Raw genomic sequence first — 25,659 nt, forward strand, 5'->3', positions numbered from 1 at the left:
TATGTAAATCCAGCACGAGTTGACGTCATCTGAACGCAGTGCGCGACGCGTAACTGCGTGGACAATGGACAAGGGCGAACTGGTCGCCATTACTACTTTCATTGCTTCCTGTTCTTTTCGACTTCACCCCACCTCGATATCCTTCAACCAACTTTACTTATCACCTCCACAGAGATCCTCATAGCAATATATAAGCAACCTGCAACATGTCTGAAGCACCACGACGCTCAACCAGGCTGAACAAGAACCAGGAAGACGATTCCAAAGGAAAGGCAAAGTCTGTCGACCAGGATGTCGAGATGGAGGAGACGACCGACGCAAGCTCGACTGAAGCACCAAAGGACAAAGTTCTCGGCGCCAAGGAGCTCGAGACATTGGTCATCGCAGGTACGCGCACTTTTCCAGCAGAACTTTGGACTTTCTTCATTGAAGGGCGCGCACCAGTGTGTTACGACAAGCATACATTTGAACTGCCATGGTTCTAATCGTGCTGTTTTGCTGAAACTTACATTAGATATCAAGCAGCACTTTGTGCTTTTTACAAAGTCGGCCAAGACTCATGAGGCTCGTTTTGCTATTCGTGCTCTGAGGGCCGTCAGTTCGCTTCGCAAGCGTCTCACTGCCCAGGTTCTCGCGAAGACGATCGCTAGCTCATACGGCAAAGGTAATGGTTCCCGAGGACATTTATCGCATTGTTCATTGGAAATTGCTCCTTGACGCTAATTGGAGGCTTACATCCCTTTCTGCTATGTTTTCGCAGATGACGAGGCTCGCAAGCGTCTTCTTGGATATCTTGGATCAGAGGCATCGGCCAGCATCGTTCCCGAGGATGAGGCCTCAGTGATCAAGTACGATACACCAGAGGTTGACGTGTACTTGCATTTGCTCGTCATGATCTTTTTGCTGGATCAAGGCCAACTGGAGAAGGTATGTTTTCGTGCAAATTGTATATGTCATGTGCAAAAAGGCAGTGGTGAATGCGAACCATTGAAATGCGATCTGACAGCACCTTCTTTCTAAATCCTATCCACTGCAATTGTAGGGCATTGAATTATCCAATATCACCGTCAGTATGGTTCAGGAATTGAACAGGAGATCTCTGGATCAGCTTGCGGCGAAGGTGTACTTTTACTATGCACGATTCTATGAGCTGACTGGACGATTGGCCGAGATCCGCCCAACACTCTTGAATGCTCAGCGGACGGCGACTCTCCGCAGGGATGACGACACTCAGTCCACGTTGATCAACTTGCTTCTCCGCAATTATTTCCATTACAACCTCTACGATCAGGCCGACAAGTTGGTGTCAAAGACCACCTTCCCCGAGAATGCGACCAACAATCAGCTTGCTAGATATATGTACTATCTCGGAAGGATCAAGGCTATTCAGCTGGAGTACACAGAAAGTCACCAGTGTCTTCTGCAGGCAGTGCGTAAAGCCCCCCAGAACAATGTCACTGCAGGATTTCAGCAGGAGGTAACTTGAGCATCAGTACTTGGAATGTCATGCCAGGAGCACATTGTAAAGGGCTATAAAATAGGACACGCGCTTAACACACATACATGTTTCTATGCGTCTTTGTATAGGCCAACAAGTTGCTGATCATCGTGCAGTTGTTGATGGGAGAAATTCCGGAGCGCTCATTGTTCAGACAGCCAGTGTTGCGCAAGGCATTGATTCCTTACTTCCAGATTACTCAGGCTGTTCGTATTGGAGACCTGAACAAGTTCCAGGAGACACTCGCAGCTCATTCAGCGACCTTCAAGGCAGATAAGAACTATACTTTGATCCTGCGTCTGCGACACAATGTCATCAAGACCGGTATCCGTATGATTTCGCTGTCGTATTCCCGTATCTCCTTGCGCGATGTCTGCCTCAAGTTGCATTTGGACAGTGAGGAAGATGCAGAGTACATTGTGGCCAAGTCTATCCGCGACGGCGTCATTGATGCGACGATCGATCATGAGAAGGGATTCATGAGATCCAAGGAGAACGTAGACATCTACTCGACCAACGAGCCCCAGCACGCTTTCCATCAGCGTATTGGATTCTGTCTCAAGCTGCATAACGACTCTGTCAAGGTAAGAAACGAAGACAACATATAAACATATACTAGCGCGCAAAAGGAGATAAAGGCGTAAACTAGAAGGCTAACTGAAATCTATCGACTCGCACTTCTATTTAGGCCATGCGGTTCCCTTTGAAGACCGTGAATCAGGATGCAGCAGAAGTTGAGGCCGCAAGGGATCAGGAAAGAACTTTGGTTCAGGAGATCGTTGAGGCGGATGAGGACATGGACGAGGACCACGATGACCTCTAAACATGAACTGTTCGGCTCACGGCTTATGCTCCTTTTTGTGGCGTCTTTATCTGCTAGATTGGGTTAGCCATGAGCGAAGTGTAGATGTAACAAGTGAAATACCAATAGGGGCACACCGTCCCCTTAAAAAAAAAAAAAAAAGCAATTTGTAGACCCAATGGGTAGGTATGAAGAGAGTTTTATTATCAAGTATCTCTATTTATTTAATATGTATGCGTTGCTGTGTAAACAGACGAATCCGATACGTTCTATCGTAGTGCTTATACAGCCTTGAACCTGCTCTCCACATGCGTGGTGTCCTGGACGATGCCCTTCAGGGACATGGGACACTTTCCCAAAAACTTGGCGGGACCCAAGTCCTCGACCTTGTAGCCGTCAGGATAGACGGGGGCGTACTTGTTCCACAATGGCACGTACTTGTTCTCTTCGTTGGCTCTCAATGCAGTCCGAACATTTGGGTAACGTCTAGGAAGCATGAAATGTCTGACAAAGAATGCTCTGAGTTTCAAAGCACCAACGATAACGGTGGTGAGACCGGCTGGGGGAGGTGGGATGGCAAAGGCAGTGCGGAGACGGTCGCTGAGCAAAGCAGAAACGACCTGGCGGCCAAAGGCATGGGTGAAGGACGGGGCGAGCGAGAGGAGAAGGTCCGTTGTGACTTCAGCGATGGCGACGTTCGTGTTAGCATAAACCATATGTGAACGCTCATATTCCTGACAAAAGAAAGGAGAAAGAAAAAATAATAACGCATGTGCGTCTTGTGAGTTGAGTGCACCTTGGTTTGAATACATGATGGAGAACAGTAGACGTAGGCTCAAAATTTGTGCATCTTTTACCTCTGTCCACTCTTCTAGTTCCTGGACTGTTCGGGGGATGTTCCGGATCTTCATACGTTCGCCATGGTGCTGCCAAATCGCAAGGGTGGCCTACATTGCATAATATGCAAGCCGAAAAAAAAGGAGCAGGTACAAGATTGGCAGGTTGTTCGGTTAGTTTTGTTGTTGTTGTTGTTGTTGTTATTTGCTCAACCATCGCCCAGGGCGTTTGGTACCCGAACAGGACCGGAGCATAGGATATACCCTGCGAGAGACCTTTGCCATCGGTTCTCAAGTGTCCTTACTCCTTTTATTAGGAATACTCTGATTTCAGTTTCTGGCTCGAGCACGGGAAATGCATCCGAGAGAAAAATAGATATCGAAGGAGATGAAGAGAGAGGGAGCACAACGCCATGCGGGATATATCACTTACGTTTCTCTCCAGCTCTGTCGACTCCCGCCATTCGAACCGTGAAATCCAGATGTGAGGTTCCAAAACAAACAAGGCCAGAGTGTACAGATAGTCCTCCTGCTTAATGGGGTAGTGTCCATGAATGAAGTTCAGCCGCTCCGTCGCAATGAACTCTCGTCTCTCGTCGTTCTTGTCCTCCTCTTCGTCCACCCGGCGTTCAATTATCTCTCGGAACTGCTTCCGTGCATAACCCTCCGACATCTCCTGAAGAATGAGTGTCGTGTCTTCCGTGCGCTTGGAGCAGCTGTCCTTGAACTGCCGGGTGGCCGCCAGGATCTTGGAGATGGATGGGATGGCATAGGTTTTGAAGAGCGCAAATTCGAGTGACACCACGTTCAGGAATGGGAAATCAATATCGGCAAAGTTTGAAGAGACCTCCTTGGCCACATTGCGGTCGCGCAAAGGCAAGGTCGGGTCCGGGTACTTTTTTAGGAGCGCATTAATACGCTGGTAACGAAGATGGCGGACCAAAAGCAGGTAGCCGACAAAGATGGCCAAGCCAAAGGCAACGCCCGGGTAAAGCATTGCAGCATTGGCAACGGAGTCAAGTAGGTCCGACATAAGGTAGGGGATAGATGGAGATATGAAGAGGGAAGGGGGAGATAACGCAGGCGGAATGCAGGGGTAAAGAAAAAAATTAAGAAAAATGGAAGGGTGGAAGGAAAGAAAGAAGAGGAAAAAAAAGGAAAGAGAGTACAAAAAAGCATAGCAGCAAGTTTTTGTACCTTTTTTTGCGTAAAGACCGGCAAGTAATTAGACATGCATGTGGCATGCATGTGGCATGCATGAACATGAAAAATTCAATTCAAGCGATCGTACAAATGAAAAACAAAGCTACGTGCGTGTGTGTGCATGCACTAGTCTACATGTGCTATGGTACTATCGTCGTCGACGGAACCGCGCAATGGTCGGACCCAGCACTGCAAGCACAATTGTCATCACCAGGATCCTGTTTGCCTTGCCCGGCGCACCACCATACCCAAGGTTCTGCTTCACACCCTCCCAGAACACTCTGAAGGTGCTCGAACGCTTCCGCTCCACGGGGCCATGGCCATACTGCTTTCCATTGCCATTGGCCAATCGGTCTGCCAGCTGTGAGGAGGACGACAACATATCCGATGCACGCTTGGACTTTAGTTCGTGAGAAGATTCCTCCACAGCATCATTTTCGTCATCGCCCTGCTGTTCTGCGAGCGCCTCGGCTTCCTTGCGTGCCAGGGCAACACGTTCCAGGGTCTTGCATTCGTCATAAGGAGTGAGCGATGGGAGGATGCCGTTGACGTTGCGTATGCCTTCCGGAACTGCCTTGGTAGAAACGAGCTGAATGACCTTTTCCGGAATCCAACCCTTCAAATCCGCATCCAACACCTGGACCAGTCGACATCTGTTGGGCTGTCCAGGTTCAGGTCCCACGATCTGACCCGCGATCGCGGTTTCCATCCTCACAAACTTTTCCTTGATTCTTTCAGGCATGAGTGGATGCTCCACAGAACTCGTCACGTTGAAGAATGTCTCTTCTGAGAGCTTTCCGACCGTCCCCAGCACGACCGTGTCTCGAGAGGCCGTAGGCCACATGCTCTTGGTCCTGACATACTGGATCTTGACGCCTGGCGAAACATCTGCGACCATCTTGGCCTCCACACAAAGTGGATCCCATTCCACCCTGCGGTTGATATCGCTCAAAAGGTCAAATGTCACTGCTGCAGTGTTGTTCATGACCGCAATGATCTTGTAGCACATGGGCCGAGCTTTGTACTGGTACACCTCAATCAACCCAGGCGAGGTCTCCTCAAAGACCTTCTCCCAGATCTCCTTGTTCTCGACGTAATCCATAAATTTTTTCTTCATGGCCGCCAGTTCCTTTGCGTACGGTTGTTCCTTTGTCTTTTTCGTTGCAGTTCCTGATGCCTTGCGGACGATAATCTTCTTAACCTTTTTCTTTGCGGGCGCAGTTGCTTCGCCGTTACTGGAGATAAGGGAGGTCTTTGCCGGTTGCACTGGTTCAGTAGCGTGGACCGCCACTTGGGATGGGAAGAGACGCTCACCCAAGTCGGGGATACCAAAGACCTTACGGAAGGCTAGCACGAAGATCAGTTCGAAAAAGATGTAGTGCATCTTATCCAGAACGCCATGCAGGAACACTACAGAGCGGTAGGAATTGCTCATGTTAGTATCGTGGTTGGTGGCACACCGGCGTTTTCATTCAAAGATGGATGACGACCTGAACACAAGGCCATGTGGTAAATCGGGAATGCCATTGTACATACCTTGGTTGACAAGATAGAGGAGGGTATATGGAGTGACCAGCACCAGCATGGCCAATGGAGACTGTGCCGTGTCTCCCATTCTCGAATATTGTTACTGCTGCGTGCGAGTCCTTGTTACTAACGGTGTTGCAGAGTCCGGAGGGGGGCTAGTCCGAGGCTGTAGAAGAACGCTGGTTGGAGGACGAATGAGCAACAGGGAGGAAGGAATGAGGTGAAATGAAATGTTTAGCAAAAGCACATCGCATGTACCTTGTGGAGAGAAAGAGTTGGCCGGATGATTCCGTCGGTTGTTGATGTCGAGGATGAAGGGGGGTGATGCCAGGAGAGGATGTCGTTACTATTAGGCAGTTAAAAGTGTGATATAAAGGAGGAGGGAAAATAGATGGGCACAATGGCTTCTTTATGCTTCTTTCTTTTCGGTGGAAGACGAGAAGAGAGAGCGGGCTTCTTTGGTTCCTGAAGATGGGCTTGCCGCACCAGTCCAGTCCAGTCCAGCCCAGTCCAGTCCAGTGTCCGAGTCAAGTCTTCCAGTCAGGTCCAAACCGACTTGGCGTTCATGCCACCTGCCATATCAGGACGGCACAAGACAAATTGCATTATCAATCTTGAATCCCTCGCGTCGTTCGCCCCTCGGCTACTGCAGCCGGCCCGCTTGCGGCTCTCTCTTCCAGCACTTCTTTTCACACGCTTGCGGTATACACAGCGCACATAAACAGGTTTCTCATCTTTGTTGTTGTCGTTGTGGCAAGCGATCGCCCATCGACACACGTCTCCTTGGCATCAATCATGCATCCGTGCCGTCCCATATGTGCGCCCAAAAAAATACCACCAGCCAGATTAAAGTGAAATCCGATCAGTCATACATGGCCACAAAGACGACAATGGTCCTTGCGCTTCGCGTTTTATTTCCAATTTGAAGGGTACTCAATCTAGATGCTCGTAACAGTCGTGCCCATCTTAATCGTCTGCATCACCTTATCCACCACTGCCCGCATCGCCTTTGAGGCCCTAGTCCGGTTTCGAGACAATGTACCCAAAAACACAATGACGCCAACAACAGCCATCAGCTGATTAGGCCCCATTTGAGTCCCCAAATGCTTAATCTGATCCACGTAGTGCTGTAATAAGATCCACAATCGCCCCTGGAGGGTCGAAGCAGATAGAGCAGTAGAAGCTTTAGCGTTATTCGCAGTTCCAGCTGATACTCCGCTCCTCGAAGCAGCCGCCTTTGTACGAACTGCTCCTGCTTCTGATGCTGCGCCCAATGATGCAAATCCATTCTTCAGTGACTTCGGATGTTCGTTGATCGCTTTGGACGCGGCATTATTCGTCGATGGAGCAATTGAAGAAACGGACGACACCTTAGGCGACGACTCTACAGAATTCAATACATTTGATGATGACGACGATGCAGTCGACAAGGTATTGGTGGTAGCCTGGGTCGCGGTCGTAGTCAATGGCTTCTTGACCACTGTCTTCTTGGGTCGCGATGCCCTTTCCTGCAGCTTGTCCAAAATCTTGCCGTATGTCTATACAATATAAGAAGCACACCTGTCAATAAAACGCGCACTTCGCCCAAAAGTGTCTCTTGTGACAAAACCCATGTCTATGCCTGTATATACCTTTTTGGAAGACTCAGAGAGGACAGTGTTAAATTCAAGGAACTGTCGTGCATAGTCCCACTCTCTAAGCTTGACCAGTACATGCACCACATATAGTTCAACCAGTCGCTCGTAGTGGGTAATCAATGGATCCTTGGTCCGCCTTTCGACGCTCGTCAGCGCCCCAGCTGCAGTCTCCAGATGGATCAGCATTCCCTCTGGGATTGTCGCCAAATAGGCCTCAGTGGTCTGTTTGGCCAACACATACAGCTTTTGGTTGATGCAGAGCATTGCACTAGAAGTAGAATGAAAAGAAGGACCAAGTGTGAGTATCGTATATACTTTGCATAAGTAACTGCTTTTCAGCGGCTGCTGGCCAATTTCGTGCAATCTCGTGAGCTTACAAGGCAACCATGACTTGTCCATCGACATCGCCTTCCAACCCGCCATAGTCCTCCATAAGACGTCTCCACAGATCCTTGACCAGCTTCTCTGGACCCTCCTTGGACGGTCCCGACAGTCGCTTCCTCAATCCTCCGCTCTGGTGCTCATCCTCAGCTCGATCCGCAAGCATGGCGCCAAAGATAGTGACGTTCAAGATCCATAGCTTCTGCTTCAACACAAAGAATGATCGACGGGTTGACAACGATGCTGTCACTTGGTCCAGTCCGTACTCCTTGTTTGTCCTGGCGAGCAACTCCAGAGCCTCGAGACAAGTCGAATATGCAGATACGGGCTGGCGGAGTAGGAAGGTCGAGGTTGCTTTGTGATAGAGAATCAGGATCTGGGTCAAAGGGCTGCTGGTATCGTTCGTATAGCCGGTTTCCTGGTGCGGACAAGATCCAGTCATTTTGGTCGGAGTTGATGTTCCTGATGTAGAGGCTGATGCCGAAGTTGAAGCTGATGCCGAAAAGGAGCCATGGACTGGTCCAGTGGGGAGAGTGAGGCCCTTGTCCTTATTCATGCCGGTTGCGTGTAAGGCCGGAGAGCGTGGAGGTGTAAGGATGACTGAGGGTGTCATGATGCGGGCAAGTTCCGACGGAGGGGAGAGTGAACGAAAAAAGAAGCGATGAACTCAAATGCCGTCTTTTCATGTGCAAGCGGGCCGACGACCAAATCGGCTCATTCTCTAGTCGCACAAAGTGGCCACACGATTTCTCATTTAGACAAAGACGAAAAGAAGATCGTCCAAAGACACCCGTCTGGTCCGTAGCGTATATAGTCTTTATTTTTCGTAATTGCAGGGCTCCGTTCAGTCAGTCTTCTGCTTGCTGGTAGCCTTTTTGGCATCCTTCCATTTCTTCAACTCCCTCAGCAGAGCCATCACTAATGGGACAGAGATCGGCACAAACAACGGCATGTAGATCGCATACTTGTGCTCGTCCGGGAAGTACAGCATCGACACCATCGTTGGATCAAAGAACGCAGTTTCTGATTTCACAAGTGCATCCCTCGAGGCAGCCAGGGCTTCGACGTACGCCTGCTCAGAGAGTCTTTGACACGACCGTGATATATCTTCCAGGGCATCGACGACGTCCTTTTGAATATGATCTAGTACAACCATGTTCGGTGTATCTACCACCAATCTAGCCAAAGATGTCAGAGTCGCCAAGGAATCCATCAGATTCTCAGCCGAACGTCTCCTGAGCAAATTATCCAGCTCCCATGCAGTTGGCGCCTCGTTCGAGGTCTTATGGAAGGTGATCGGGAACGATGCCCTGGCGGCTGACAGATCCGCAAGGCCCATGAGATCCCGGAGCTGCATCAAGAACACTTTCATGACAGGCCCCAGCTCCTGGACAGTGATCACATGTGGGGAAATAGAAGTGCTGTTGTCACGATTGAGGATCGTAATGCCACCCCAGCGAGGTATGAGAAATGAGTTGGTGCTTGATCGAGGAGCTGAGGGTCCACTCTTGATCACCAATGGGCTTTCACTGGGCTTCGGAACATAGGTCAAAAAGTTGAGTGAGGGCAATGAGGAGACAGTGGATGCTATAAGAAAATTAAGCCGATGCGTAAGATTACAGGATGGAATATCGTGTCATATGGCTGCCTGCTGCATACTACTTACCTAAACTCCATTCGGCCGCGTTTATAAAGTTGGGAAGCGAATCCGGCGCGAGATAGTGTTCATTGCGACTGGTATCCAGCTCAGGCTTGAATGTCAACGAGGCATAATGCTGCACCTGCGACTCGACCGTGAACTTGGACACTGCTGACATGCTCTTCAAAAACGGGGCCAGATACGCTAGAGTCATGCAAAGGAGAGTTAGCCGGAATGAGCACCTTGTGTCTGCCACGAACATCATCCCACCTGGTTCTGATAGCGTACCATTGATGGCCTCCTGCATCTTCCACTCACGTACGCCGTTAGAAGCATCTCCGCTAAACAGACTGAACGTGATCTGGTATCCTGGTGCGTATTTGACGGCCTTCAATTGATCCTTGACTTTGTCAGCGCCTTGGCTGCCTGCACCATTAACGAGTTGCTTAATAGTCTTCTCCTCTGCTCCGAATACTGCGCCCAGTGTTTCCACAACGGCGTCAACAATAAGATCTACAATGGGTACGCCAATATTACATCCAGTAATAAGAATAATAGTCATGATCGCTTCCTCATCCAGGCCCGTTAGAGTGAGGAAATAGCCGTGCCTACCTTCGCTCCACGACTGGATCTGAATGAATCCTTGTCGCTGACTCTTTATGGAGGCGCTAGTGATTGTGCTTGGTGATATGTAGAGATCGTATGTTCCTGGGGTTGTACTCGGTTGATCTATGCAATTGCAGACGCCGGTGCAGTAGTTCCTGTCAGTAAGCTTGCCCGCCTTTAGCTTGCCTGCTTGCCATCCGTAAGCATACTCAAGGTATTACCTGCGATGTCACCTTCTTTATCTCCACTCCATGACATGTCGATTGAAATTCGAAGAGGGAGTTTGGCATTACTGACATAGCCTGCATTTATTGCCTCCATTCCTTTGGCTACCTTCTCCTTAATTTCTGTCAGTGTTGACTGGGAAGCTTCGCCTGCGTGTAGTGGTGTTCTGTTGGAAATATGAAGGTTGACTGAGATTGGGAAAGTTGGCTGACAAGTCTATATAAAGTCCAGTGATGTTAGCATTCCCTTCTTGGCTATCGACACGGTGCGCAGAAGCTCGGCTCGACATCAAAAATCTTTGTTACCTTCCACTCGTTCCATTTCTCAATGTCCTCGAATGGCAATTCTGCCCTGTAGACGCGTGTTGTCTTCCACCATAAGGGTAAGCCGAAGATGACAACTGCCCATACGGAAAATAATATAAACCGCCTTGAACGGTCTAAGAAATAAAGAAAGGCAGCGAAACCGTCAGGTCCTGAAAGTGTGCATGATATCGCCATGATGCTGTCGACGTACCCCTGGATGTTAGCGTCTCCTTGTTTAATGCCATGTCCTGAGCTGTTCTACACTGCCGCTCCTGTGTGCGTATGATTTGAAGATGATGCCAGAGCAAAGTTCGCCATCGTGGTGCTCTTTGGTTGAACCATGGTGCTGTGACTGGCTTCTCCCAATATACACTTCAGAGAAACCAGCTCCAGAAGCCAGCGGATTCGACAATTGAGGGATCCCATATCCGCTATCAATACGACACTAACCCAACATTGGCTCGAGCCCTCTGTAGACTAGGCACCATCCATGCCAGGTATGTCAGTTGCAGTGCTATGTCGGCGCACTCGATCCTACTTGGTTCGTGCACACACGACTCAACGCGACCGCACCTATACTTAAACGTCATGTCCCACGTGACGGACACGACGGTCCACCTAAGCGACTCCATACGTAAGTCACTGGCGCACTCCACCCCTCCCATTCAAAGGTCGAGCCTTTTACCTGCCTCGACATCCCTCTTCTTTTGCAGACATTCACCTTAACTCATTCTTATAACGCGTAACTCGGTGCACCATGACCTCCAGATTGCCACAGACCAAGGGCGGGTTCAACTTCGACAACCATGTCCGGTAAGCCCTGGCCTGAACACCAATCTTGAAGACGCGTCACCTCAGCAGTTGCTTGAGAGTTAACCGAGACGATATATTTGACACAGAAACACTATGATGGAGGGTAAGGGACTCAACCTCCCCAAGGCAACCAAGACAGGAACGACCATTGTTGGATTGATCTACAAGGACGGACTTGTGCTCGGTGCCGATACTCGTGCTACTGCGGGACCTATCGTCGCTGACAAGAACTGTGAAAAGATTCATTACCTGGCCCCCAACATGTACTGCTGCGGTGCAGGAACTGCAGCAGATACAGAGATGACCACGGCCCTGATCAGTAGTCAACTGGAGCTTCACCGATTGAGCACAGGACGACAGGCGCGCGTTGTCACTGCCATGACCATGCTGAAGCAGATGCTCTTCAAGTAAGCAACTGTGAACTAATATGGCAATCGCTTCATGGTCATAGCTTTCAAGTACGCTTATACTCTTTTTTTTCTCTGCGCTTGCGCTTCATAGGTACCAAGGACATATTGGAGCCGCTTTGATCCTTGGAGGAGTTGATATCAATGGACCTCACCTTTACACCATCTACCCACATGGAAGCACAGATAAGCTGCCATATGTCACCATGGGGTCTGGATCTCTCGCTGCCATGAGCGTCTTTGAAAGCCGCTTCAAGGCCGACATGAACGTACGCGTACTGAACGTAATAGTGCATCTGCAACAGCTGATAGGGCCCACAGACTAACATTAGCATTCTTTCTGCTTTGGCTAATAGCGTGAGGAGGCCATTGCATTGGTTCAGGATGCAATTGAGGCTGGTATTTTCAACGATCTTGGATCTGGATCGAACGTAGACGTGGTCGTGATCAATAGCGAAAGGGTCGAGGTCCTCCGCAACTATGCCCGACCTAACGAGCGTGGTGTCAAGGAAGCAAGGTACGATACAAGGCCTCATCTTTACTACCATTATGGTTTCAGGGCTCAACGCGGAAACATGTGCTAATATTGCTCTATTGATATACCTTTTTACGAACGAGTAGCTACAAGTTCAACAGGGGAACCACACAGGTGCTCAAGACGTCAATCAGAGACCTTGTCGACATCAAGGAGACTGTTCAGGTGACCACAACGGAGGCCATGGACATCTCGTAGATTGGAGCGTAATTGGCGCGAAAGGAGCCTTGTGTTATATATCCCACCACGAAGCATGCGCGCAAAGAGATGCCGTGAATATCAAACATCAATAAAAACGACAATCGAGCGAAATGATTTTTTTTCTTTTTGCATTTAATGCTTTGCTGTGCTCCGGGATGAGGGACCTGGCATTTTGTGCCAAATAATCGACCACAAAGCACAAGTCTGCTGTTTTCACGCTAACCATAACCGTTCAGGACCTATCATCGTTGTAACCATCGTGCCCGCCATGGACCTGCTTCCTGTCACTGTCAGCGACATCGGCATCATGAACGGCCTCGTGGGCATCATCATCGTCACGAACTCGAGCAGAGGCCATCACTTCGTTTACAAATACCCACGGGAGCAGCAGCACAACAGCAACAATGTGCGACATCCGTCTCATCGACCACCAGAATCGAAATCAAAACCGGCTGCCCAACAGGCAGAGGAGTTCCAAGTGACCTCCAAGATCCTTGGATACGATCCTCAGTTTCTTGCCAATCTTCTCTCGCCAAAGCTGGCTCTTTGCGATAAGCGGTTCCAATTGACGGTCGACGATCTCACATTTGTCGGGCATCCAGTATCGCTTGCCGGACCCGATTTTCGGCAAAGACGTGGCTACTGGAAGTGGAAGGCAGCTCGGCCGCCGAAGCAGCGTGTCAAGAGAGGCTGGATCGTGGGCACGGCACCGTTCATGGACGACGATGAATCAGACTCGGATGATTATTACGAGGAATCGAACGATGATACAGATTCCGCACGGGGATCTATCTCCGGCAGGATCATCAAGGAGGGAAAGGAGACGCAGCTTCGACGAGGTTCAAAGGACGAGGGCGACATTGCGATCGCGACCAGGTCATTGACAGATCCGATCGGATGGCGAAATCAGCGGTTCAGGAGTCAAACGTACAACTCGAACCCATCTTCGCCAGCATCTGGAGATAGTCCGCTCTCGGCACAAACATCACAGCAACAGACGCCTTCTCTTACACAACAATCTAATTTTGGGTCGTCATTGCTCCATCATCCTGTGTCAATGCCGCAGACGCCAACAGGCGGCATCCAAAGCAACTTTCACACACACTTGGGCGTTCCACCGCCTATTCAAATCACGCAGGGATTGGTATCAAATGCTATTGCGCAGAACGCCTCGACTCCATCCAGTCACCATCAGCAAATGTCATTTTTCCATGTCGTGTTCGTACTCAAACCGCCAGAGCTGCAGATCAACTCTGTGGCGGATCAAGTCTACAAAAACATTGCATGCAAGTTAACAGCGGCCCTGCGGTATGAGGAACTGAACAGCCAATATGTCAGCAAGGAAGCAGCAAAGATCCTTAGTATCCGGGAAGAGGCAACCCAAGCATGTGAGTGAAGCATGCAGCTCTCAATCTTTTTATGCACCACTTGACGACGACAATTCGAAACTAATGGCGACTCTTGTGTTTCCCGTGGCTCTTTCGTAGTATTAAGCTTTGAAAAGTTCCACGAACAAGTACTGACCGATTCCTCGCTTGCAAGAGCTGTCCGGTCCATTTACGAATGTATCACTGCTGACAAGGTCTGCCATGTCGTACTAAACGACTCGATCGATATTTCGCTCCAAATCCCACATCTTGCACCATTACAAAGGACGGCTACGTACTTTACGCGGCAGATTCAAAGCTCTGCTCCAACCGAAAGTCCCACAGGAACGCCTTCCAGCGGTCAAAATGGTTATAACGCATCGGGATCACAGCAGGCTCTGATGACACCAATGACAGCACAGTATGGGGGGCTCGCAGGGATAGGGTACATCATGGACGACTACGAAATCGGTATCGCGTACGAGTATGAGAATTTCCCAGTCTTGCTTCCATATCACACACTTTTGCTGCTCGAGGATCCCGAGGAAATTTTAAAGGACATCCCACTGGATGCCAACCCTACGCTGGTCAAGTTGGTGCAAATCCTTGTTCCTTATCAATGGTAAGATGCCGATTATGATGATCAAAGAGTGTCGTTACTGTTTTTCGCGTTTCAATTTGTCCGCTTGCTATTTCTAATGCATAATGATAGTCTGGACGAACTGCAATATATTTTGGACTGCTCGATGGCGCAAATTTACCGATTGGCATCGCACTTGATCTACTGGCGAAAGGCGAAACTGATCGACCAGATCCGAGTCAGTAATGTCTATGTCGTTGCACCACAGGCCGAGGTTAACGAGTATGTCATCCCATGAAGTTTCTATCATTGCAGCTCTTCGCGGTCATGATATTAATTCATGCATACCGCGGTTTGACTGAACACTATATACGATAATTTTTAGAGCCCTGGTTACGGACTTTTCACAGCACTTCCCAACGATCTCCTTGCCAAATATTCTCCACGAACTCTCAACGCCCAAAGCCTACAAGGCTCATATACCCGGAGCCGGCAAGGACAAAGAAGTCCAGACGGTCTATCTCGACCTGTTGACATATCTGCTGCGCAAGGATCTCATCGTTCAATTACACACCTACATCCTAGTCCTTGTTCCTGAATTCATCAAAACCGGATGCACCGCAGAGGAATACGACCATATGATGGGAGAAGAAAACAGCGGCGCCCTCACCCCGACACTTGAGTCCCCGACGGTCATCGGAGGCGGACAGACCGGAAGTGCCAAATCCGCGGACTTTGCGCAAATGGCAATGATGCAACAGCATCAACAGCAGCAGCAGCAGACGTCCCAGAGACAGCAGGCGCATCGGTATCATAATAGGTCTTCGACAGGATCGGGGGCTCAGGGTGGACCTGCGAGCGCGGGAGCAGGGATGAGTTCAAGTCTCAAGTCCCATCTGAGTATGCCGTTAATGAAATTGATGGGTATGAGACAGGATGCGAGCTCGATTATGCCGAACCCGGGACAGGCCTCGGAGATGGAACGCGAGTGGATGGTACGAATGTGTGAGAACCAGCCGCAGAGTGTCGCAGAGCTCTTTATGAGGTATACTAAGGGTGGGCTGCAAGAAGTAATATGCATTGTGTGCTTGTGTCATGCTTGCTGACTGACATGGTGCTTCTTTTTTCATGATAGGTTGATCCATTACTTTGATGGCCAGCATCATGTCGAAGAGATTTTGTTTCGCGAGCAGATTGTTGCCAAGGATCTCAAGACGGTTTTGACAGCGTTTCGCGAGTTTTTGATTCTGACTTGGGCATAAATGCAGGCTCCTCCTCCTCCTCCTCCTCTCGGCATGTCAATTAAAGACCCCTTCACTTTTTTTTTAACTTTATATGTCGTGCAGTCGTTTTGATTTTTATCGCTCAAGTAGCGGAGCGTTTGCGCTACATATTCCTTCAACAATTTTATGCGTGTCACCTTCGCGGTTTTTTTTTTTTTTTTTTTTTTTTTTTGGAGACGCGTCTTCTACATTAACATAAAGATGATATATCTTTAATGTAGTTGTAGCTCAAGGGCTATCGCAACAAATGCCGGCGACCTTGTAGGATCCAACCTAAATCAACCCTGGAAAATGCTTGCTGCTCTTTTGCTATGAGGTGGCTGGCCACTTATGACAATTCCTCGGTCTCCACATCTGGCGCCCTCCTATGTAATTTTCTGAAAAGATCCCCAGAGTATATACGGTTTTTGCGTTGGAAAGCTCGGTGTTCTTGAGATGCGAAACCTTGAGCGACACCACATCAGTGTTGTCGATGTTTCTATCCATTTCTGAAAATTCATCCAAGCTGAACCTCTTGAGCATTGAATAATTCCTAGAATGGCACCTGATGCTCCATCCCCTTTTATTACATTATGATCCGTGCAATAGTGAATGAATTGAAGGCAAGGTCCCAAATACTATTCTAAATAAACTCGAGGACAAGACGTTCGAACGAACAGCTCGAGGACCAGGGCGCCATCGCATTTGCTATTTACTTGAAATGCACACACTGTTTATGCAGTTTATATCATTCATTGGTGTCGAATACATGGGAGATCGTCAGCCGAAGTTGCTATAACTGAGATCGGTGCAGCATTGCCAACACTTAGACTAATGCATGGATACACGGTTTTTATTCGTGTACAAATTCACAGCCCTTCGATCTTCACATTCGGCGCCTTGTTTTGGAATGCTAATATCGATACCCAAAGCTCACTAGGATTTTTTATAGTTAAATCTGTGCCATCAACATGTAGCGTCTTCAATGGTGCTACACATTCGAGGCTGGATACTTTTTTCACCAAAATCTCAAATTGTTCAGACGAGAAGTTGGATCCCTTGAAGCTCAGGTTTTCCAGCGCAGAGAAGTCGATGCTGTAGATCAGAAATATCCAGTGCCCCGGGTTGAGAACCGCATGCTCGATCTGGATCTCCTTTAACGATTGCCATGCTTTAAGTGTATGGGATACGGTATATAGAGACCTTTCAGCTGGGGATCCGAGCGAGGATGGTTGAGCGGACGATGAGGGTGTCTCCTGTAGAGGTGGGGCCACGAACATATCGGAAACCCATTCGATGCAGCGCTTTGAAAGCTCTGCCTTGCTTGAACAAGCGATCTTGAATATACCAAGCTCTGGGAAGCAGCGCCTTAGTAAGCCGGTTATTGTAATTTCGGACATCTCTGGACTAGTCGGACCTCTATGTACCGTCAGCGATTTCAATGCCGCTTGGTACTGGATAATCAGGCACGCCGTCTTTTGATGATGGAGATCATTACCCAGTAGATCGAAGCAGAAACCAAGCTCCAACTGAGGTCCTATGTTTTGAGACCTTGCGTAATCGATGGCGCTGCACATGCGCCGAATTCCGTCCATAGTCAACGAAGTCGGATTCAGCGTCAGCGACGCGAGCTGCGGTCTCTTGTTTCCATCGTCGTTATCAATTAGCTTGGCGAGGTCGTCAGTGAATGCTTGGTTCGTTTCCAGTCGTTTGATGGACCAGCCGTATCGACTGAAGATCTCCCAGAGAGGACTGAACTTTACCGCTGGATCGGTTGCGCGCATGGTGATATTAGTAGATATGCTAGGCGCATCAGTGCCGTTGGGAAAGTCGATGGTTATGTTGACAATGTTCTTGTCCATGGAGTCGACATCCTCGGAGAGCCCCAGTTTGCAGAGTGTACTCAGCCCGTCCTCTTGGATAATGGCAACTCTTGTCGATGTGATCAGGTCAATGACGGCCAGAGTGCGTTCGGGACGGCACCCGATACAGACCTCGGTAAGTTGCCGGCTCTAGTCCAGAATATCCTCCAAGAGAGACTCCTCTGACTTTTTTGGGGTGCGCGTCAGGTGTAGCTTGGTGAGGTTGTATTGTTTGAGGAACTTTTTGTCATCGTATGAAAGTTTCTGGAGCTGAGCAACTATCATGGTGGTGGAGTCGGTCTTGAGTTTCGAAAATCCGGCGGTTATGGTATGATTGCGGCAATTCAGGGTCACCTTTTCGAGACGTTGAAGAAGGCTGATCTTGTTCGCTATAAGGTTGAGTGGGATGTGTGGATCATCGGCGTTGAACGTCAGTTCGGTCACAGAGGAGCAGCACTCGAGGATGGTTTCGAAACCCGTCCTGGCGCCACTGTTTCTGCCCTTGCCCTTGACCTGTTCTTTCAAGGAGAGTTCAGAATCAATCACGAGCACTTGAAGCTGCTGAAGTTGAGGGTCCTTAGTTTTAGGGGAGTCGCCGATACGCACGTAGAATTCGCCGATCTCCTTAAGTACTAGTCGCTTGGCCCGTCCCTTAACCATGAGATCCACAATAGGCTTAAATCGGCGCCTCCTGTATAAATCGAACGAGGCCTTCTTGAAGCAGCTTCCGTTCACTGTCAAGCGCATAATCCTGGTTAGGTCGAGACTTTTGGCGAATAATTGAAGGTCACTGCGTGTAATGTCCCATGCCATAGTGATATCCAGTTCCTAGATCCCGCTCGCTTCGATTATCGCGCCGTAGAACTCCTTGGCAGTCGTCCTAGACTCGACAGTGATTTTAACTCGACCTCTCACCATGGATATGGTGCCATTGTTGGATTTCACAACATCCCTCAGCCGTCTCTGCGATGGCTCTCGATAGTTGCCTTCGTGTTCATTACAAATCCACTTGACATCTCCTCTTGCATCCACAATCCGACTCAGGTCGACTCGAGCCGTCTCAGTTCATAGCCTTTTAAGGATTCCAGCTTCCCGTCATGTATGTTGCCCGTCATTTGCTTTACCGATGCGAGCGCGTTGTCCACCAACTGTGCCACTCCTTCTCCCCCTTTCTCGAAAATCTTATGTATCTGCTCAACGTGTTCTGTTATGTTGATACATGCCAGAGCCGGTTTGGCAACCGAGGCAACTATATATGCGTACTTGATCACCTCCAGCACTTTTACGACAAACGATCCGTACTTGCTGAGGAACTCTTTAGGCCGATCTATGTCATATCCCTCGTGTTTTGCAAAGTGTACCTCGTGTGGAACCATCCTGTTGTTTTCCATAGTATGCTCGCCGCACTCGCACAGGAAATACATCGGAATTGGTCGTTGAGTAAGTTGCCGATGTTATAGGAGTTATCTTTCGACTTGGGCAGGATGACAAAGAGCCGAGGAATTGTGTATTCATGCAGCTCATAGTTTTGCCTCATGAATGCTGTCATCGTTTTGAAAATGTCCTCAATTCGATTCAGACCTTGCTGTTGCAGCCGAAGTTGCAGCTGTAAGAGACGCTCATGTTCGACGCTCGTAAAGGCGAAGTTTTCTGTTAGAGAGATGATGTTCTCTTCTAGAGAGACGAGAATATTTCTATTCTCCTCCGTAGATGCCAGCAATCGCTCAGGGTGACTGTCCATCATATCAGGGGAACTTGCAAATACCGTGGATCCGGCCAAGTTGTTGCGAACTGCATGATCTGACGACGTTGGGCTCGGTAGTGGTGGCTCGCGAGCCGTAGTCTTTAGGATAGTGTCGATCTCAGTGCCAGGTTGGTATTTGAATCTTCTTGGATCGAGCCTACAAGTTCCATAGTGGAAGAGGTGTAAGCAGGTATCCAAAGGTCGCGACTAGCTCTGTACTTTGCGTGGCGATCTGCTTCTACAATGTAGTTGTCGATATGCATTTCTAAGTTACAGTCTGTAAGGAATGGCACCAGCACAGAGCCTTCCATGGAGTAATGGGCGTTCTTGAAGATCAGTAGGATATCCATCCATAGAACAATCCATTCCCCGGTTGCGTTATCGAAGCGAGCAAGGATACCGATGCTCTCTGAGGCATCTAGTGATCCCCGGAAGGGGAGGGCTCGGACAAACTGCAGAGGGCGGCTGTCGACACTGACTACTTCTGCCGCAGAAGACCGAACGGGCTGCTTGAATACAACCTCTGAGCTTTGCCATATTTCTTGAGATAATGTCGAGTGTAGTGGCTGGGTGATAACATATCCTCAGCGAATGAACGCTATGTCAACAGCACGAGGGGATTGTCAGAGCTCTACCGCGATGCATTCCACACGCAAGCCATTGCTGCTACCGCTTTGGCGGTAGGATACTCGTAGTACTTACTACCGATGGCTGTCGTCTGTGACGAACGGCACCAACTGCTTGCCATTAGCAACGTAGTGAGTTGTGAACTCCAGGATGTTCTGCATGACAACGACTTGAGCGCCGGTCTGGTCTTTGTGGGTGGGGACGGCAAAGGCATTGGATAAGCCCGACGATTTTGGGGATCCTAGGGATGAGCAGGGTCGGAGCCATTGCAGTCCTTGCTCGCCGTCGTCAGCACTGTCCATACCTTGTCACAGTTGCAGTTGCAGGGATGAAGAGTGAAGAGGAAAGAGTAAGAATACTGCAGCCCACGGTCGAGCAGCGGAGGAAGTGAGAAACATGAGGCGAGGCAATGTTTGTTTGTTTGTTTTAAAGCTGTGATCATTGTGAGACACTGGGCTGGCATGGCGAAGGCGATATTCCTGCGAAAGTGAACTAAGGGGCATGCGGGCCTTCTCGTTTGGCCAGCTCTGCAGTGCATCCTCCTCTAGACCAAGGCCGGGTGCGGGAGGCCGATATCAACCTGGCAGCAGCCGAGTTGAGATGGCAGGGGCAGTGGGCGTTGCCTCAGGGAGATAAGTTTGTGGCAGACTTGTGGGTGAGGAGCCCTTCGAGTCGAATGTCGTGTTCTACGCACAAAGAGAGTCGACCGTTTAAGCTACGCACGCCACAGAGAGTGACCAGCACAGCGGTCATCTTGTTCAAGCTGGAGCAAGGAACAAGGAACAAAAGGCCGCTGGCTCTTACATTCGCTATATACAGGTCGTCTCCCGAAACCCTATTTCAGATATCAGATCTCGTCTCTATGCGTTGGACTGCCGGCAACACGGAGAAGAAGACACCATGCTTGCCTTGCTTTTCTGTATGTGAGTGGTTGTGCTCAGGCACCGTGCGTGTACTGCACGTGAACATGGTGCCAATTAGGGTGGTACCGAAGATACTGCTGCACAGCGATGTAACCCTCCAATCAGGTGCCTGGATTACACTAAAAAAATCCGCAGTTTTTGTGGGAATCCGCAGGAGAACCCCTTGTTCTCACGCGAGGAATACAAAAGTGCACATCTTTCTCCCTTTCTATCTCTCTCTCTCTCTCAACCATATCTCTTTCTCCGTCTATAACCGCACGTAGATATTAGGAAGCAATGCAGGATACTATAACGTTACAAAAGGAGCCTCGTCCTGAAAGAATTGACATCGGCAATGGCATGGTGATGCGATGGTCCACGCCAGAAGATACAGATAACTTAGCAAGCTGTTTTGCTGAGACATTTCGAGTAATTTATACACCTATACGGGCGCTAAATGTTATGTCTCGCAAGTGCAACCCCACCTCGATACTAATGCGATTTGGTTGTTTAATGGTCCTTAATGCGCATAGTGGGAAAACATAGGTCAACGCGTCTCGGAGGATGGAGCCCCCGACAAGAACACATACGTTGACAGCGCTATCGTAAGCAATAAGCACTCTAATAGAAACCCATACTGCTGTGTTACTATGCATCTTCAATTTTTCCGCCTAGATTATAACATCCCTTTCGTGGGTCAATTTAATAGCGCCGATTGATGAGCGGCAAACACGTCGTCATGTCCGAGTACGACATTGCACTAGTAGAAGACACAACACTTCACGTCCAGCCAGGCAAGAACCCGATAGTCGCTGCTATCTGCATGCAGCAGATGGCCGGGTATTATGGTTCCGTCGAGGTGACCTATGGCGCTCTAGGAGCCGTGGGCACACTTCTCGAGTACCGCAACCGTGGATTGATTCGAAGATTGTTTCTGGAAATGATACATCCGGTGGCGGATGCGCGTGGAGACCTGATGACATTTATCATAGGCATCCCGCACTTTTACAGGTATGGGAAGCGAAAAAAAAACGTTGAATTGATAACTTGTTGAAGGACTTCTGATGGTACTCATTATCAACCTTGTACAACGACTAGATTATTCGGATATGAATATGCCGTGCCACACAAGTTTGGTCAACCTCTCAAGGACCCGATCTCAACACTGTTCCCTCTCCTCAAGGATGCGTCCGAACGCTTCACGCTCCGCGAGGTCGCACCCTCTGATCTGCCCTACCTTGTCCAAATGACAACCCCTAAACGATTGCACTGTAACGCTCAGCTTGGCATCTACTACGGCAAGGCCTTCTGGGATTTCATTGCCCAAGCCCTCGCGCCTGAGGCGATCGAACGCCACCACGATGCGCATCACCACGCCGGTATTATCGTCGACACCAGGACCGGTAAGGACATTGGCGTGTCCTTGACCTCGTACGCGACAAGGCGCTGGATCTGGGAGGCTTTTAGTATTGATCTTGACGAGGCCACTGGTATCACCTATAAAGACGTCATGCCATCAATTCTTCGTCAGCTCAAGGCCTTTGACCGCCCCTACTACGAGTGTTATAACGCCAAGCTTAACGATAATATCCTGCCGGCCGAAACTGAGACCGAGAAGCGCGATAACGGATTTTTTTCTCCACGCATGTACTCGGAACTGGTGATCAATTTGACGAAGCATCATCCTGTGACAAAGCTGCTGGACAGCCAGGGTAGACTGGCACCCGAGAATCCACCGCTTAGGTTGTATACGCGGATCCATAGTCTCCCCAAGTGGATCGAGAAAATTGCCCCGGTTCTAGAGCAGAGATTGAAGGACTCGGCAATGTTAGGGATCTCGGCCAGGATCCAGCTGAATTTCTTTAGGAAGATGGAGGGAATGAGTGGACGCGGACTCGAGATTGTGTTCAGGCGGGGCAAGTTTGTGAGAGCTTCAGATTGGGAGGATTTCAGGTCCCTCGAGCAGATCTTTCGTGAGCAGCGTTCGAGTGCCAGCGCCAGTAAGGAGAAGGAAGACGAGGCTATTTTCAGAGCTGGGTTTGCGCCCTTGACATTCACACGACTTGTCACTGGTGCCATGGATGTGTCCGAACTGCTGCAGCGGGATGGTGAGAATTTTGTCGAGAATGGAGAGACAAAGATGCTGCTTGAGATCCTCTTCCCGAAGCTTGACCATTTTGTGGATTTGTTCTGGTGGTGAGATGCAACGATATAAAAATAAAAAAAGCAGACCTCGGGCGAAGATGGACCTTTTCATATTGTTTTATTGCTCGTCGACTGCACATTTCACCGCGGCTTCCTCGGCTTCTTGACGACTCTGGCGGAAACATCTGTCCATATTCCCTTCGTGTGCTCATCGGCGAGACCATAATTCTCTAGATCCAGCTCCAGCTCTAGCTCCTTCACATCCACCACCAGCCCTGTGGCCTTGCCTCGTCGCTCCTTCTCCTCCAATTTCTTCTCGTCTCATTTATCGACCCAGGCGCAAATCGTCTGAGTCAATCTGCCCAATCCCTCAAAATCAAAGCCCAGCTCCCGGGCCCATCCTGCGACCTCAGATCCCTTCCTCCCGTTCTGCTTCGCGACCATGACAAAAACCATGATAGCTGCAACCTGTCCAATCTCCGAATGGATTAAGATCGGGCCAGGCAATGTCTCGACCAGCTGCAGGATCTCCTCAAAATCGTTCAATCCAATTTCGTCCGCAGACTGTTTGACATTGTCATGTTATTATCATATTGAAATTTCAGTTTTTTTTTTTTTTTTTGATTTTTTTCCCGAGCCCATGTATAGTGCAGTAAAATCAGAAAAAAAAAGAAAAAAAAGTTGCAGGTTTAGATGGCATCTTTTCTCGTCTCATTTTACATCAATGCATAATAACAATGGTAAAAAATAATAAAAGCAGTGTTGAAAACGCAAAATAATGACCTTGATGGGATGCGACACGAATTGGATTCCGGCCGCCTCCCAGAGTTCGTTCTCTCGGCCCAAGTACTCTCCTGGGTTCTGCTTCGACTCCATGCCAATGATACTCTTGAAACCGACCTTGGTCAATCCTTCCTTGATCTGGTACTCTGTCGGCGTTGGCGAGAATGCGAGGTGGTCTGTGATCTTGGAATAGGATGCATTCCAATGTTGTGCAAACGACCTGACCGTGTTCGAAACCCAGGCCAGGAGTTGATCATCGCTCTCTTCGGGCGTAGGCTTCTTCGGAAGCAGGGCTGCCGTGATGGAGGTCTGGAAGACGTGTCCTCGGAAGAGTGCGAATGTTGGTGTTGATTCGACATTGTATTTCTTGACCGTTTGCTACACCATGCCAAAAGGACCAGAAGGGGTCCCAAAATGGTCAACTTTGTGAAAAATTGGGAGGTCCTCAAAGACGCGTGCAAGAAACGAAGCGCGATCAAACGGGGGAAGGAGCCTTCACGCGATGGAGGAAGGGGAGCGATGGCGAACGCCCACCAAAGCACGCGATTTCGTCGTTGGTGGCGCACCATTTTATCCTCCCAATCCGGTGAGCCCTTGATTTGTCAGGATTTCTTTTTCCAATGTCTGCTCCTGGGCATCGAAATAGCGCCAATCTAAAAAAGATGGTGCTACAGTGGCAGCTCCAATCTCGTTTGTTGGGTATATGGTTTTCCAATGACGACGAGGGCCTTTTTTCTTTTTTTCTTTTTCCTTACCAAGAGTTCGTCGACATCCACATGTACAAAGGTCGTGATCTTGGACAAATCCTCGGCCATCTGCTCAATTGCGCTTGCTGTGCAAGATATACGGTTACATGGAGAAAAAAAAGAGGGGTCTGTGAGCTTGTTGTTCCTTTGTTTCCCCACGTGGCATGGGGAGTGACACGACCGAGATAGCGGAGAGAATAAAAAAAAAGTGGGAAGGTAGAGTGTGTAGTGACATGCGAAAACAGGCACAAGAACGAGCGAAGATGCGAGGGAACATGGTCGGAGCCCTCACCTAGGCGCTTGCAGTTCTTGCACCAGGCAGTGGTGAAAACGAGGACCAGGAGACGATTCTGGTGCTCGAGCAGGATTGTGTCCAGTTCGCTGTCTGTATTGGGGGAGAGGATATAAGGCGAAGCCATGTCTGCTTATGCTCAGGAGGTGTGCGTTTTTAGAGGTGCACTTTGAACGGAAAGGGGTGGCGAATAAAAGTGGTTGCCAAAACGAATGCAGCTTGCGGCAGTGCTTCCCGGAGTCGCAGAGATGAGGAATGGAGAATGAAGAGTGAGGATGAGAACTGCCCAGGCAAAGACCAGTAAGGTGGACCAGTAAAGAGAAGGCCAGCTGGTATATGTATAACAAACCAGAATCTTGTTTGGCAATGTCCAGGGCTGCTCTGTGCGAATCCATGTTTTTTTTCTTCTGTCTGTGTGTCTGTGTGTGGTTGCACAACGATTACTAATGGCGATCCAACAAAATATGCATTGCGCCATCCCATATTGTAAACAAACACGCAGAAGCATCTCTTGTATGCTCCATGCGCAAGAAGAAAAGAAAGAGCACCATCAGCTTTGACGTGTCTCCTGCCTATCAACACGCCTTGGTTCTATGGTCGGTTGAGGGTGAAAGTGGACAGGGCGCCTCTGAAGATGGTTATTCCGCCTGCCTCTCTCTATCCGCTGCAAGGATCAAACGCATTTACGCCACCCAGTCTTTTATTATACGCCGCTAAGCGTTCGCTACCTGGAG

General features: G+C 49.2%; 11 protein-coding genes across 11 annotated transcripts; 4 read left to right on the plus strand and 7 right to left on the minus strand.

Annotated features, from left to right (window-relative positions):
* Nucleotides 1-206: 206 nt before the first annotated feature.
* Nucleotides 207-2,321, plus strand: BC939DRAFT_498897 (proteasome regulatory subunit C-terminal-domain-containing protein; the record flags this gene model as incomplete). The annotated part of the gene is made up of 6 exons (XM_051559878.1): nt 207-387; nt 515-664; nt 761-927; nt 1,043-1,477; nt 1,588-2,082; nt 2,187-2,321. The coding sequence occupies 6 exons, from the start codon at nt 207-209 to the stop codon at nt 2,319-2,321; spliced, it is 1,563 nt and encodes a 520-aa protein (XP_051416931.1).
* Nucleotides 2,322-2,581: 260 nt separating this feature from the next.
* BC939DRAFT_391887 (uncharacterized protein) lies at nt 2,582-4,133 on the minus strand (the record flags this gene model as incomplete). Its single annotated transcript, XM_051551990.1, has 2 exons — nt 2,582-3,034; nt 3,570-4,133. The coding sequence occupies 2 exons, from the start codon at nt 4,131-4,133 to the stop codon at nt 2,582-2,584; spliced, it is 1,017 nt and encodes a 338-aa protein (XP_051416932.1).
* A 170-nt stretch (nt 4,134-4,303) lies between these two features.
* On the minus strand, nt 4,304-6,366 carry BC939DRAFT_437039 (uncharacterized protein). Its single transcript, XM_051553653.1, has 2 exons — nt 5,876-6,366; nt 4,304-5,749 (listed from the first exon to the last, which is right to left on the minus strand). Exons 1-2 carry the CDS (start codon nt 5,952-5,954, stop codon nt 4,488-4,490), a joined length of 1,341 nt encoding a protein of 446 aa, XP_051416933.1. The 5' UTR covers nt 5,955-6,366; the 3' UTR covers nt 4,304-4,487.
* A 438-nt stretch (nt 6,367-6,804) lies between these two features.
* BC939DRAFT_473022 (uncharacterized protein) lies at nt 6,805-8,326 on the minus strand (the record flags this gene model as incomplete). Its single annotated transcript, XM_051558321.1, has 3 exons — nt 6,805-7,404; nt 7,498-7,771; nt 7,881-8,326. The coding sequence occupies 3 exons, from the start codon at nt 8,324-8,326 to the stop codon at nt 6,805-6,807; spliced, it is 1,320 nt and encodes a 439-aa protein (XP_051416934.1).
* A 402-nt stretch (nt 8,327-8,728) lies between these two features.
* BC939DRAFT_391938 (phosphatidylinositol-glycan biosynthesis class S protein) lies at nt 8,729-10,854 on the minus strand (the record flags this gene model as incomplete). The annotated part of the gene is made up of 4 exons (XM_051551997.1): nt 8,729-9,471; nt 9,551-9,727; nt 9,812-9,977; nt 10,642-10,854. 4 exons carry the CDS (start codon nt 10,852-10,854, stop codon nt 8,729-8,731), a joined length of 1,299 nt encoding a protein of 432 aa, XP_051416935.1.
* A 452-nt stretch (nt 10,855-11,306) lies between these two features.
* Nucleotides 11,307-12,744, plus strand: BC939DRAFT_437046 (proteasome subunit beta type-7). Its single transcript, XM_051553654.1, has 5 exons — nt 11,307-11,472; nt 11,559-11,879; nt 11,974-12,148; nt 12,236-12,396; nt 12,501-12,744. Exons 1-5 carry the CDS (start codon nt 11,417-11,419, stop codon nt 12,610-12,612), a joined length of 825 nt encoding a protein of 274 aa, XP_051416936.1. The 5' UTR covers nt 11,307-11,416; the 3' UTR covers nt 12,613-12,744.
* A 60-nt stretch (nt 12,745-12,804) lies between these two features.
* BC939DRAFT_186306 (nitrogen permease regulator of amino acid transport activity 3-domain-containing protein) lies at nt 12,805-15,990 on the plus strand. The gene is made up of 5 exons (XM_051550490.1): nt 12,805-14,003; nt 14,103-14,604; nt 14,695-14,844; nt 14,948-15,607; nt 15,723-15,990. The coding sequence occupies exons 1-5, from the start codon at nt 12,884-12,886 to the stop codon at nt 15,784-15,786; spliced, it is 2,496 nt and encodes an 831-aa protein (XP_051416937.1). The 5' UTR covers nt 12,805-12,883; the 3' UTR covers nt 15,787-15,990.
* A 703-nt stretch (nt 15,991-16,693) lies between these two features.
* On the minus strand, nt 16,694-18,499 carry BC939DRAFT_473026 (uncharacterized protein; the record flags this gene model as incomplete). Its single annotated transcript, XM_051558322.1, has 2 exons — nt 16,694-17,836; nt 18,041-18,499. 2 exons carry the CDS (start codon nt 18,497-18,499, stop codon nt 16,694-16,696), a joined length of 1,602 nt encoding a protein of 533 aa, XP_051416938.1.
* A 1,032-nt stretch (nt 18,500-19,531) lies between these two features.
* On the minus strand, nt 19,532-20,359 carry BC939DRAFT_473027 (uncharacterized protein; the record flags this gene model as incomplete). Its single annotated transcript, XM_051558323.1, has 2 exons — nt 19,532-19,958; nt 20,133-20,359. The coding sequence occupies 2 exons, from the start codon at nt 20,357-20,359 to the stop codon at nt 19,532-19,534; spliced, it is 654 nt and encodes a 217-aa protein (XP_051416939.1).
* Nucleotides 20,360-21,256: 897 nt separating this feature from the next.
* BC939DRAFT_473028 (uncharacterized protein) lies at nt 21,257-23,159 on the plus strand (the record flags this gene model as incomplete). The annotated part of the gene is made up of 4 exons (XM_051558324.1): nt 21,257-21,388; nt 21,493-21,564; nt 21,669-21,970; nt 22,058-23,159. The coding sequence occupies 4 exons, from the start codon at nt 21,257-21,259 to the stop codon at nt 23,157-23,159; spliced, it is 1,608 nt and encodes a 535-aa protein (XP_051416940.1).
* A 133-nt stretch (nt 23,160-23,292) lies between these two features.
* On the minus strand, nt 23,293-25,398 carry BC939DRAFT_186360 (uncharacterized protein). The gene is made up of 4 exons (XM_051550491.1): nt 24,926-25,398; nt 24,643-24,719; nt 23,888-24,265; nt 23,293-23,668 (listed from the first exon to the last, which is right to left on the minus strand). Exons 1-4 carry the CDS (start codon nt 25,050-25,052, stop codon nt 23,426-23,428), a joined length of 825 nt encoding a protein of 274 aa, XP_051416941.1. The 5' UTR covers nt 25,053-25,398; the 3' UTR covers nt 23,293-23,425.
* Nucleotides 25,399-25,659: the final 261 nt, after the last annotated feature.

Source organism: Gamsiella multidivaricata (assembly GCF_025024155.1).
Source record: "Gamsiella multidivaricata strain RSA 2152 chromosome Unknown BC939scaffold_4, whole genome shotgun sequence".
NCBI lineage: Eukaryota > Fungi > Mortierellomycota > Mortierellomycetes > Mortierellales > Mortierellaceae > Gamsiella > Gamsiella multidivaricata.

Bases quoted from the DNA above. Each gene is read 5' to 3' on its own strand.
- BC939DRAFT_437039 (XM_051553653.1), bottom strand. From the start codon at position 5,954: ATGGGAGACACGGCACAGTCTCCATTGGCCATGCTGGTGCTGGTCACT. The intron at 5,750-5,875 runs GTATGTACAATG...ACCGCTCTGTAG, and splicing joins CCTCTATCTTGTCAACCAAG to TGTTCCTGCATGGCGTTCTG.
- BC939DRAFT_437046 (XM_051553654.1), top strand. From the start codon at position 11,417: ATGACCTCCAGATTGCCACAGACCAAGGGCGGGTTCAACTTCGACAAC. The intron at 11,880-11,973 runs GTAAGCAACTGT...TGCGCTTCATAG, and splicing joins CTGAAGCAGATGCTCTTCAA to GTACCAAGGACATATTGGAG. The intron at 12,397-12,500 runs GTACGATACAAG...ACGAACGAGTAG, and splicing joins CGTGGTGTCAAGGAAGCAAG to CTACAAGTTCAACAGGGGAA.
- BC939DRAFT_186306 (XM_051550490.1), top strand. From the start codon at position 12,884: ATGGACCTGCTTCCTGTCACTGTCAGCGACATCGGCATCATGAACGGC. The intron at 14,605-14,694 runs GTAAGATGCCGA...GCATAATGATAG, and splicing joins ATCCTTGTTCCTTATCAATG to TCTGGACGAACTGCAATATA. The intron at 14,845-14,947 runs GTATGTCATCCC...GATAATTTTTAG, and splicing joins CCACAGGCCGAGGTTAACGA to AGCCCTGGTTACGGACTTTT.
- BC939DRAFT_186360 (XM_051550491.1), bottom strand. From the start codon at position 25,052: ATGGCTTCGCCTTATATCCTCTCCCCCAATACAGACAGCGAACTGGAC. The intron at 24,266-24,642 runs GTAAGGAAAAAG...GGCATGGTGTAG, and splicing joins TGGATGTCGACGAACTCTTG to CAAACGGTCAAGAAATACAA. The intron at 23,669-23,887 runs GTCATTATTTTG...AATGTCAAACAG, and splicing joins TCGTGTCGCATCCCATCAAG to TCTGCGGACGAAATTGGATT.